The sequence below is a fragment of the Mus caroli genome, chromosome 16 (assembly GCF_900094665.2).
Source record: "Mus caroli chromosome 16, CAROLI_EIJ_v1.1, whole genome shotgun sequence".
NCBI classification, from domain to species: Eukaryota; Metazoa; Chordata; class Mammalia; order Rodentia; family Muridae; genus Mus; species Mus caroli.
The window spans coordinates 84,200,089-84,211,863 of NC_034585.1; the positions used below are offsets into that span (position 1 = coordinate 84,200,089).

General features: G+C 47.3%; 1 protein-coding gene across 9 annotated transcripts in view; it reads right to left on the bottom strand.

Annotated features, from left to right (window-relative positions):
- The window catches only part of Tiam1 (T cell lymphoma invasion and metastasis 1), a 348,780-nt gene that overhangs the window by 8,638 nt on the left and 328,367 nt on the right, over positions 1–11,775 (bottom strand). For all 9 annotated transcript variants that reach the window (XM_029470566.1, XM_029470562.1, XM_029470564.1 and 6 more), the window contains 5 exons: positions 9,366–9,545; positions 8,904–9,022; positions 4,474–4,582; positions 3,160–3,218; positions 2,554–2,656 (listed from right to left, as the gene is read on the bottom strand). In XM_029470566.1, the coding sequence (XP_029326426.1) occupies positions 2,554–2,656; positions 3,160–3,218; positions 4,474–4,582; positions 8,904–9,022; positions 9,366–9,545 (570 nt within the window). The remainder of the gene's footprint in view (positions 1–2,553; positions 2,657–3,159; positions 3,219–4,473; positions 4,583–8,903; positions 9,023–9,365; positions 9,546–11,775) is intronic.

Sequence of the window (11,775 nt, forward strand, 5' to 3'; positions counted from 1 at the left end):
AAAAAAAAAAAAGAATAACACTATCAAGTAATCTGGACTCCCCTAAGAGTTCCCAGAGACTAGGCTTAGGGGCCATGGACCAGCCAAGAGCATACGTGGGCTGGTCCATGGCCCCTGGCACATTTGTAGCAGAGGACAGCCTTGTCTGGCTTCAGTGGGAGAAGATGCGCCTAATCCTGATAGACTTGATAGCCCAGGGAAGGGGAATGGAGGGGGTGGAGGGGGAGATGGTGAGGAGAGAGCACCCTCTCAGAGGCAAAGGGGAGGGAGATGGGATGAAGAACTCTTGGAGGAGGGACCGGGTCGGGGGCAACATTTGGAATGTAAATAAATAAAACAGTTGAAAAACAAAACAAAACATTCCTGTCATAGCCTTCCCAAGTTGTCCACTAAACAAGAGCAGAGCTGTGCATTAAGTGAAGCTGCTGCTCTCTGGATTCTTTTAAACTATCTGTTAACATTCACGGATTTACTGTGAGCAGGCACGCGTGTGCCTGCAAGGGAAAGCTGGGGAACACTTGTGAGCCTGTTTTCTTCTTCCACCACAGGCTCCTGGAGATGAAACTCGGGTCGTCGGGGTTGGCGGCAAGCGCCTTTACCCACAGAGCCAGCTACTGTTGGCTGGGCTCACGGGTGTGGAACCCATGGAAACAGAGGGCCAGCTCCGAGGACTGAAGCTATGTCATGCCAACAACCCAACATTGTGTTAAGTGGTGGTTAAAGGGTCTGTGGAGGGAAAGGTTCGCTGCAGACACTTCGGGGCTCCACACCTGTAGGCTCTGACTTCCCCAGTGGTTCAGAATCCTCCCCTCTGGCTACATCACCTAACTATCTGCCAAACTTCCCCAAACTCAGACAAAAATCTAGAAACTTCAAGTACTGACTCTTGAATCCACTGGAATGTACCCCATAATGTAGCATTGTGACCAGCCTTTATAACTCAGCTAAAATATGCTTTTATCTGCAAGGCTTTAAATTTGATTTGAATGAAAGGCAGAGGTTGGGAGGACGAAATGTCATTACTACAAAGGCTCCTTTGTCTTCAGAATGTGAAGTTATGTCCTTAACCAAGGCAAAATTCCTGCCTAAGAAGCCCACCGCCTGCCACAGAAATCAACCTCCATTTATAAACCTGGTCTGAGGAAATACGATCAGGTAACATAAGCCGATTAACTTTAGGATTAACTTTAAGACGATGGCATTAAAAGACATCAGGGGCTAGAGAGGTGGCTCATTGGTTAAAAGACTCCCTCTCTCAGGGGACCTGGCTTCACTTCCCAGCACCCAAATGGCCGCTAACAAGTGTTATTCCGGGGGTCTGGCTCCCTCTTCTGGCTTTTTCAGGAACTGCACGCATATGGCACATAGCATACCAGCAAACAAAACTCTAATACACATATAACAATTTTAAAAGAGACAGCACTAGCATTTAAGTGTCTAAACCTCAAAATACTACACAGCAGCAACAGACCTACGACCCCAAAGCACCTGCCAATTTACCTGTAAATCAAGTTTGCAATCCCCTACAACAATTCTAAAGAAAATCCCATACACCTACTCTGCTTGCTCGCTTAATCGGCTCATTCATTCATTCATTCATTCACTAGTTAATGAAGCTGTTTAAAAGGAGGCAGTGTAGTGAATACTCTAGCATAGAGATGGGAGCTCGCAGCCCCTACCCCTAGCTGAGCAGCTATTGAGAGTCCAGCTTCTAAGAGGACAGTTGGTTTTCTTTAAGGGTGTGGCCACCATGTTCCATTAGATGTCTCCACACTCCTGAGTACAGACGTAGCACAAATTGGACTTGGTGGGCTACCGATTAAGAAGAAAAAGTGCGGAGGTTGGGAAGGGGTAGTGGTGGGGGAAAATCTGGGAGGAGTTGGGGAAGAGTGAATATGATCAAAATATACTATATTAAGGTTTTAAGGAATGAAAAAAGGGGGCCGGAGATGGCTCAGTAGTTAGTGCATATATATGTGTAGGTAGATAGATAGACAGACAGACAGACACACATATGTATATGGGTAGAATATGTGCATGTGTGCGTGCATATGTGTATGCATCTGTGTGTATATGCGTGTGTGTATGTATGTGTATGTGTATGTGTGTGTGTGTGTGTGTGTGTGTGTCTGTGTGTTAATATGAGGCAATGGAGATGGAGGGAAGAATTAACTTAAGCATAGAAGATAAGAGGTAGGAGGACAGACCAGGAATGAATATAGACATAACTCACACATGGGTAAGAAATGGGAACCCAGGCCCAGAGAGATGACTTAGCAGGCAAAGGTGCCAAGCATGGTGGCCTAAGTGTGAACTCTGAGTCCTGCATGATGGGGGAGAAGCAGCTGCTGCAAGCTGTCCTCTTACCTCCCCAGGAAGTGACATAACACATGCATGCATATACAAACATATGTAGCTTTTTAATATAAAAGAGGAGGAAGAGGAGGAGAGGAAGAAGAAGATGATGAGAAAGGAGGAGAGGAGGAGGAACGGAAGGAGGAAGAGAAAGAGAAGGAGAAGAAAAATGGAAACCTGGCAGACGCCAGTGCTTACCTGCACTGGGCAGAGCTCGGACCTGCAAAGCTTCGGTAGGGATCATGTGGCGAAACCGGAAAGGGTCCCACTCCTCGTAGATTGACAGCCTGTGAGAGCCAACCTGCGGGAGAGCAGCAGAATGTTGTTCCAAGGGCAAGGTCATCTCCCTGAACCAGCTTCCCACTCTGCACATCAGTGACAGACTTGGGGACCTCAGAGCCAGCCACAGCAACATCACGTCAGCCTCATACCCTTCCGCTCCCTGGCAGATTCCAGAGGCTGCGTGACCAATATGATGCTGTGCAAACAGCCTTGCCAATTAAACGCAGAGAAGAGAGTCAGGGAAAGAGACAACAAAAAGAAAATAAACCTCATACAAGAAGGAGAGAGACAGACAGACAGACAGACAGACAGACAGGCAAAAGTCGTTCTGGCCACGGGGAGGCTCAGTATGTATCTGCTCATGTGCTCCACACAGGAAGGAAGCAGGCAGACTGGGGTCCCCTCCAGAGAACTTAGGGACACTCATAGAGGAAATGGGAGGCTTTTTGCCGATGATAAGGGTAGAACTAGACCAGCAGATGGGGACACTTGGAAAATACGGGACGAAGGGAGAACACTTACAAGTTTCTTCTTCTGCTTGGAACCGTCTTTATACACAAGGACCACGGCCGTTTTGAAGACTGCAAGGGAGAAACAGGAGGGGCCGTTACAGAAGAGCGCAGGCTGCCCCGCTTGACTGCGGTAACTCACGGCAATTGAGTTTCTACTGTATTTTAGCTTTACTGTTTTAAGGTTTAAACTTAGCTGTGCTCACTGTAGTAGCTGAAGGACTAGTGCAATGCCTCTAATAACTGCTTAAGTGATTTATATTTATGCGAATTAAGCCCCCCCCCCCCACTCTCTCTATATCTAACACACACGGTATTTATAACTCAGGAACTAGAATTCACCTTTTTGGCCTAATTCCTTAATGAGAGTTAAGTAGCTCTAAGTGGGAGGGGTCAATAAACATTAGTATTTAACACTGCTTTGAATATGACTGGGCAGGTCCGTCTGGGAATACATCAGGGAAGGAAGAACATTCAGTGAGAAAAAAAAAAAAAAAAAGCAGTAAGCACTGCCCCTTCCCAAGCCAAAAACACCAGGCCAGGGGAGGGCGGCGCCTGCTAGATTTCCTAGCCTGAGCCTTCTAGGGAAGAATAGGGACAAAAAGCACTCACTATAAAACAGCAGCAGGGGCTGCTAAGCACTTGGTGCTCAGGAACAGCCCCCAAGAGGCCATATTCACACTCACAAGCCACGAGCCGCAGCTCCTGAACTAGGCAGTCTCCCAGTGTGCGAGTTTAGGTTTTCTCCCTCAGAAAACATGAGGGTGAGATTCTCCTATCTGACCTCCACCTGACCTCCCTAAAATAGATTATCAACGTAAATGACCAATATGTCTACTCCCACTAGCATTAATAACACGATTGAGAGCTCCCTGGTAACCCAGGAAGACACCACAATAGTTCAGTTGAGAAATGGCCTCCTAAGTAGAGCAGAGCTGAGCCACGGAGGAGATGAAGGGCCAGGTTCTGAGCTCTTGGAAACAGTTTACTCTTAATCCTTCATTCGGCTTTTCTTCGTTTACTACCAGTTCATTATTTTGTAAGGACACATGGACAAGCAGGTAAAATTAATTTTTAAAATAAGATGTTAAAAAAAATTAATCACTCCCCAGATTGTATGTGCAGAGCCACGCCCACACACGAAGCTGAGTGGCTACCATTGAACCCGTTTATCGAGAAGGTTTAATTTATATTCATTTGTATTTATTTGGAGCAGCAGACTATAATTAGCTTCATTATAATAAAACATCCCTCGGAAAGGGAATATTCTTGTTTGGAAAACCGAGTCAGCTGTTTCCCATCCCCAGCGCCCCCTTCTGACACATACCGAAGGCTGCCAATTCTGGCTCCTTTTTCCACTTTCCCAGTGAGGCGGGTGGGTTCAGCCAGATGACGTTGGTGTGCAAGAGCAGGTCACCCATGCTCAGATCTGCAACCTGCAAACCAGAGGCGGGCAAGCTTACTCTTGGTGTCAGCCATATGTAGGTCTGCATGTGGTTTTACAATAGGGGAGGAGGTCACTGTCAAATATAGTTCATGAAAATATTGCTCCTAAAAACGCTTGCTTAGTATGCACTTAAATACACTAGATAGCTTTATTTGGCATTTCTACAATGTGTGTGTGTGTGTGTGTGTGTGAACCAAAGCTTCATGTTGTGTTATAGACAGATGGCTTTGACTTACCATAGTTTTAGCTAATGTTTTAACTTGCAGTGAGTTTGTCCAGTAATTAAATATATTTTTTGATTTAGACATTTCTATCTGAACATAGGCTTACCAGGATATAGTCACACTTAAATTTAGAAACACCCCATACAGCATTCATTCATTAATATACATGAAGAAAAAAAGTTCTAATTTTTCCTTTGTTCTATATTTATCTATCAAAATATCAGGAATGAGATGACAAAGGGGGATAAGCCAGGGTTCACAGTCTACATAGTTAAAACTTTTATATTCAATGAAGACAGTTTCTTAAGGAGAATGTATGACAGACGCCCCACCGGAACACCCAGAGTCACAGAAGTGAGTTCAGTCCTCAGCGAGAGGTAGAATTATCTGGCTTCCCTTTTCCAATTCATTTTAAAGAAACCCGTACTTCACTTTAGAACCGGGAAAGTAGAACCAGAAATCTGGAGGTTTCTTGCCACACATGTGAAACGGACAATGACCTCCTCAGAGACCATGTGGTCAGACTCCAATCGGGCGCTTCTCACGATCAAGTGCTAAACAGACTCAGACCAGGGGTTTTGTTTTAGACCTAAGCGGCCAGTGGTAGCCTTGTGCTCATCCAACAACCGTGGCTCTCTCAGTTGCCAGGGGTCAGCAGCCGATGAACATTCAATGAAAGACAGGTCCCCTCAAAGAGACAGCCATACACTTTAAACTGCAAACTGTTCCAAACACTGTGCCGCGATGCACACCATCCCTGTCCATCCTTCCTGAGACTTGAACCATGCTGCGGTCCAGATTTGCCACCTGCCCATGTGGCAGCTAACAGTCACCTTGAATATCAAATTAACTGCTACAGTTTCACAATACTCAGTTTATTCAAAGCCTTCAAACTGCGATGCTACCAATTTAGATATAAAGAGCCAATGTGCTTCCTTCCCATTCAAAAGGCAAAAAAATTCAACTCAGGGAGAAAAATCATAGCTCAGCTGCCCAGGAAACCATGAAGAAAGAAACAAAACCTCACACTGGTTTGGTTGTCATGTCCAACAGCAAAGGTGTGGCCACCACGTGCGGTGAGTGACCAGCTGTGACAAAAGGGAGTTTGGAGAGAACGTAAGACAGGGACCTAGAGCGGGAACTGAAAGAGAAGCCATGGAGGAGTGCTCCTTACTGGCTTGTCCAGCATGTTTTCTTATAGAACTCAGGACCACCCGCCCAGAAATGGTAGGTACTATTTTGCTGAAGACCGGACCCTGTCACATCAATGATTAATCAAGAGAATGCCCTCAGATTTGCGATTTGCCTACTGGCAATCTGTTGGGCATTTTATCAACCAAAGTCCCTCTTCCCAAATAAGTTTACTTATGTCCAATTAAAAAAAAACTAGTGCTCCCCTTTCCCCAGTCAGGTGCTCTCGGCAACGAGATTATAGGTAAGGGAATCAACTGGGGTCTAGGTAAGCTTCTCCCAAAACTCCATGATCTTTCCGACGTGTAAGTGCTATAGACCACTTAAGTTCCTCAGAGACACCTCTTCAGGCAGCCACCGGCTGATCACTCAACTCAATTCTTTGGGTCTGTAAAAATTAAGTCCCATTCTCTCCTTCTTAAGGCCATGCTTCAGATCCTAGAAAACGAGAGATTTCACTTCTGAAGGATAAATGGCGTCTACTGACGTTGCAGCACGTGACTCTAGGTGTTCCGACTGTGTTCATGCACAGCGACAACCCGGCAGCCGCCTCAGCACCAGGCAGCTCGCTTCCATTCTCCAGGCCCAGCTGCCAGCCGCTCTGACGGGGATCAACTCTCGGACTGAACATGCTTCCCTTGACGGGGGTTCTAGGAATTATGGCAATTATTGCTGGGGCATATCATTACCAAGAATAAAAATATTAAGCGTTCATATCAATACACTTATTGATATTAAGTAACACACACTGAGCAAACTGGCAGGACATCTACAGCTAAGGGAACCAGTCTCCATCATCACTCTCCACATACTTCCCGTGGAAGAGTGTATACATAATTAATACTCAGGAGATGTGCTGAGATACAGTCTTAGGGAGTTTGTCTTTAAAAAGTCTTTGTGATAGGAGGGTTAAACTCTATTTCCTCCAGGAAACAAAATTGTGTGTGTGTGTGTATGTGTGTGTGTGTGTCACTGTGGCATGTATGTGATTATTATATAATGTGACTGTGGTGTGTATGTGGTATATGTATATGATGTGTGTGATTGTGGTATGTATGTACATATGGTGTGTATGTATGTGTATGGTATGTATGGCACATGTATATGGCAGGTGTGTGTGGTAGGTGCAGCATATGTGTGTGTTGTGTACATGTGACACTCACCTTCTGTTACACGATGTTCTAGTACCTCCTGCCAGACTCTAGATCCCTGCCCATGTGAGTTGGGGCACAGCCATGACTTGAGTTATGAACTTGGCATAGCACATCTCTATCAGACCTCAAGAACTTCTACAGTCCTGCCATGGATACCCAAGACAGCAATCCGGCTCCTGCAAGGATCTATCTGGGTCCTAGAAAGAAGTCTTGAAAGGCATGGATAAAAATGGACTGCCATCACCTCCGAGACGTCCTGACAACTTTCCACTCAGTGACAGTACCAAGAGGCTCAGTGCTGCTCACTCTGCCCAGTCGCAGCCCTTGGGTCTCCAGCTGCCTTTTGGTTTCTTCTCCCTTTGAAGCCTCCAGAGCAATGGACCACTAAGGGAAAATATCCCCTTGGCTACTTCTAATTTGCTAGGCACTGGAACCAACATTCCCCGAACTATCATTTATCAAGTACCAGTTATGTGGCTGGTACTTGATGAAAACTAGATATCCTAACCCGGAGACTCAGAGTCACACCTCAGAGGCATTCACAGAAATAGCCCACACTGGGTAAGGGCATTCACTTCCTCATGCAATACAAATGAAAACAGAGACCCCCAAAGGCAAAGAACAGAACATCAGATGCATGTTTACTCTGCCAAGAAACAGCTCAGGTGAAAATAAAGATTCATGTAGCCTTGAGCATAGTCAGTTCGATGCCTAGGAGGCACACCATGGAGTATACCTGAAGAACTGCCTAGGTTAAGGCTGGCCTTGGGGGATACTTTATAAGGGGTGGGGAGGTTCATCTTAACCAGAGGCAGGGATCAGGACTGGGAAAAATGGAGACGGTGAACTGACCACCAGTATGTGTGTAATGCTCTCTGACTTTACAACACAATGTGACCAGCTCCTTCAAGCATCTGTCACTGTGACTTCCCTGCCATATGGACTTTACCCTGAACTGTGAGCCAACATAAGCCCCCTTTTAAGTGCTATGGTCTGAGTATTTCCTCAAAGTGACAGTAAAAGAAACTATGACATATGGGGCTTTAAAGACAATAGTCCTGATGTATAGCAGTTTCCTCAAGATTGAAGTATTCCATCTCCCAGGAAGATCCTCAAGAGACATTAAATAACTCAAAACAGCTTCAGGAAGTCCCTGAAACTGACAGGATTCACCGTAACACACCCCCTCCCCTCCCCCCCCCCCCCCACCCCCCCAGTAAGCAAAATAGACAGCCCAGAGTCACTCTCAGACAAGTCAGGATGCAGTGAATATTCTTAGCCCAGACCAGCTGCCCTGAAGAAGCAGAAACCAGCTCCTGGAAGAGTTTTAGATCAACTGAGTCACTTGGAAAGGACACTGTCCAACCTGTTGAACTACCTGCAGGCTGTGCAGTGAGCTCCAGGTTCCCAGCTTTTGTTAGCTGTCACCATGCTGGGGTGGGCTTTGGTGATACAGCTGTCCTTGAGTCACTTCTGCTCCTGTGAGTAACCCCTTACCCATATATATTCCTATATGTAACCCCAATAAAACTCACTGGTTTGCCAAACTAGACTTGGTGGTGTCTGTACTGTGGTCTATCATGGGGTGCTTTCTTGAGGTCGGTGTTTGTATTTCCTGAGGAAAAGTGTGGTTGCGCAACAGCAGCCAACGGAAACAATCGCACCTCATAAAAAGAGAGTATCATGCCGGGAGGGGGGGAGTTAGGGGGATGGTGGAGGGGGGTTCAACAACACTCCTCACCTCTTTCTTCTCTCCCGTCTGCTCAGCAATCAGCTGGTCAAACACAGCACCAAACTCTTCGTGGATCTTCTGCATCTCATTGATGTGACTGGCGACCTTGTTCATAGTCTTGATGGCCACTAGAAGAACACACGAATTGAGAAGGAGCTGTGCAGAGGTTAGGCTGGGACAGGCATGGCCGGTGTGTGTGTGTGTGTATGCATATGCATGTGTATGTATGCATGCATGTGCATGTGTTTGCACGTGCACGTATGTACATGTGTGTCTATGCATGTATATGTGCATGTATGCTTGCATGTACATGTGTTTGCATGTGCATGTATGTACGTGTGTGTGTATGCATGTGCATGTGTGAGTGCATGCATGTGTATATATGTGTTTGCACACGCACATATGTATGTGTCTGTTTGTGTGTCTCTGTGTGCGTGTGCGTGCGCGTGTCTGTGTGTAACGTCTGCTCACCGTCCAGGTGGTAGTGTTCCTCACTCTCCGCATCGGTCAGTGCAAACAGCTCCCTGAGCAGAAGCGGGTACTTGAGGACCCTCTGGATGGGTTTGATGAGGTAAGACTCGAGGGTGGACGAGTGCTGCTGCCTCGGGTTCTGGGCATCCAGGAATGCCTTGAAGGCCATGTCCGTCTTGGCTGGAAGGGAGAGAACACAGGCCGTCAGGCACACTCCATCTAATTTCAAGGCTTCTTTTTATGGGACTGGGCACAGCAGGCTCTGGGGAGCCGGAGAGGTCTCTGCTGAGGCACGCATGGGATGGGCCTGTCAGCCGTGTGTGATTGTCGGGGACGAAGACTAATTAAAGGATTTTGGTCACCCTCCTCATATTGAGCATGTCTTGCCATTCTGACATGTGACTCTTACTGTCCTTGGGGAGAATGTTCTTCGCAGGCCTAGCCAGCTCCGAAGATAGCACATGATTTGCCTGAAAGAATCAATTCAGAGAGCATCTCTCCCACACCTGCTAATTCTAGAAGGTGCTGATGTTCCGGGTCCCCAGCCGCTGGGGCAGATGTCACACTGGTGGCTCAGCATCTGCCCCAGCCCAGAGGCCACTGAAGTTATTCAAGCTGGCATGCTATTCCCCCATGTCCTGAACAATCCCAGTGCTTCCCCTAAGGGACATACTGCATGGCTGCCTCCTTCTCCTGGGACCTGAGACTGACAAACTGTGGATGTCCTCTGATCTACCACTCAATAATCCCAGCACCTCCAGCTGCAATCTCCTCCTGGTTCCCAAGCTTCTAAACACTTCAGTGTTGAGAGGAATTAAAAAACAAGCAGAAAACAAACAAACAAATAAAAACAACATTAAAAAAAAAAAAGACTAAAACAGGAACAGAAAGAGCATCCTACATCTCCTTAAAGTGGAGTGAGGCAGGATCCTCGGACAACCTGATGTCAGCTCTGCAGCCTACCAGGTTAGCTTCTGGATGGTGGGGTTCACCCCACTGAGCTCGGCGCTCTGTCAAGAACCTCATGCCCAGTCTCACTTTCATCTGTGTCCCAGCTGGGATGGCAGGCGGCCCAGGGAGCCGTGGAGAAGGGTACCTACCAGCATGGTGGGGAAATGGCTAACGGCTTCCAGATGCAGGGGGGAAGCAAAATACACGGAAAGGGAGGGACAGTCTATAACTTCACTGTGGATGTCAACAATGTCTGGGCTGGTGAACGCGTGTGACTGTGCTGGCAGGGTGGCTGCCCCACTGTGGGCCTGTCAGGTGACGAGTGAGCTGCTCCTCCACACCCTCCCTTGCATGTTCCTACTGCTCGGTTACTTTTGAGTTGCGGCCTTTGAACCGATCAGTCCACAAGACTCATCCCTGCCAGGACAAACTCCTCCTCCATACTCAGGACCGTAGTCTTCACCAGGATTGTGTCTGCTCATCAGAAGTTAGACACAGCCCTCCGTGGTCCCAGATTCTTCAGAGGAACCTGATGGTTCTTGAAGAAATGAGCCGTTTCCTAAAAGGCAGTGCTTACTCGTGTTCTTATTAAAATCAATCCCTGCCCCCGGTTAGTTACATAAGACTTGAGATACTGTGTAAGGGCCTCATGAAAGAGTGAGTCTTCTGCCTTTACCCAGCAAGGAAAACATCAGTCCTAGGAAAAGGAGCCCACAAGGCCACAACTTCTGAGCCCTTTGAAATCCTGTTAGGAAGAATCAAGAGCCCCCTGTGTCTCTGATCCCAGCACTCGGGAGGCAGGGGCAGGTGAGTCTCTGTGAGTTCATGGTTAGCCTGGTCTACATGACAAGTTCCAGGTTAGATGGGGCTACAAAGTGAGACCCTGTCTCAAAAGGAGAAAAGGGAGCGAAGTTAAAAACAAAGCGGGGGAGGGGAGAAGGGCGGGGGGGATCGGATTCTGCAGGTTCAGATCATGACTCTCCTTTCAAAAAAAAAAAAATCTCTGGAGGAAAATGACAGGGTGACACTGGCCTACACGCACTAGGGACACTTGTCTAGCTCGAGAGCTGTCCCAGGGAGACTGGCTTCTAATATCTGATCATGTTCAGAGAGGGCCTAGGAACCTCCGGCCTGAAAAGCACACCGTGGCTCTCCAGTGCAACCTCGTAGCTGTCGGTCACTAAGTCATGAACTGCATTTCCTATGAGGAAGGAGTGGGCTTCCCTGAACATGTGCAGTCCTCCCACGAACACATGTAGTCCTCCCACCCTTCCCGGCTCAGTCTGCTAAGAATCATACATAGAAACAAGCTCTGGGTCTCAAAAAACCCACAGCTCAACTGACAACTAGAAAAATGTAGGTCACAGCCGGGCGTGGTGGCGCACGCCTTTAATCCCAGCACTCGGGAGGCAGAGGCAGGCGGATTTCTGAGTTCGAGGCCAGCCTGGTCTACAAAGTG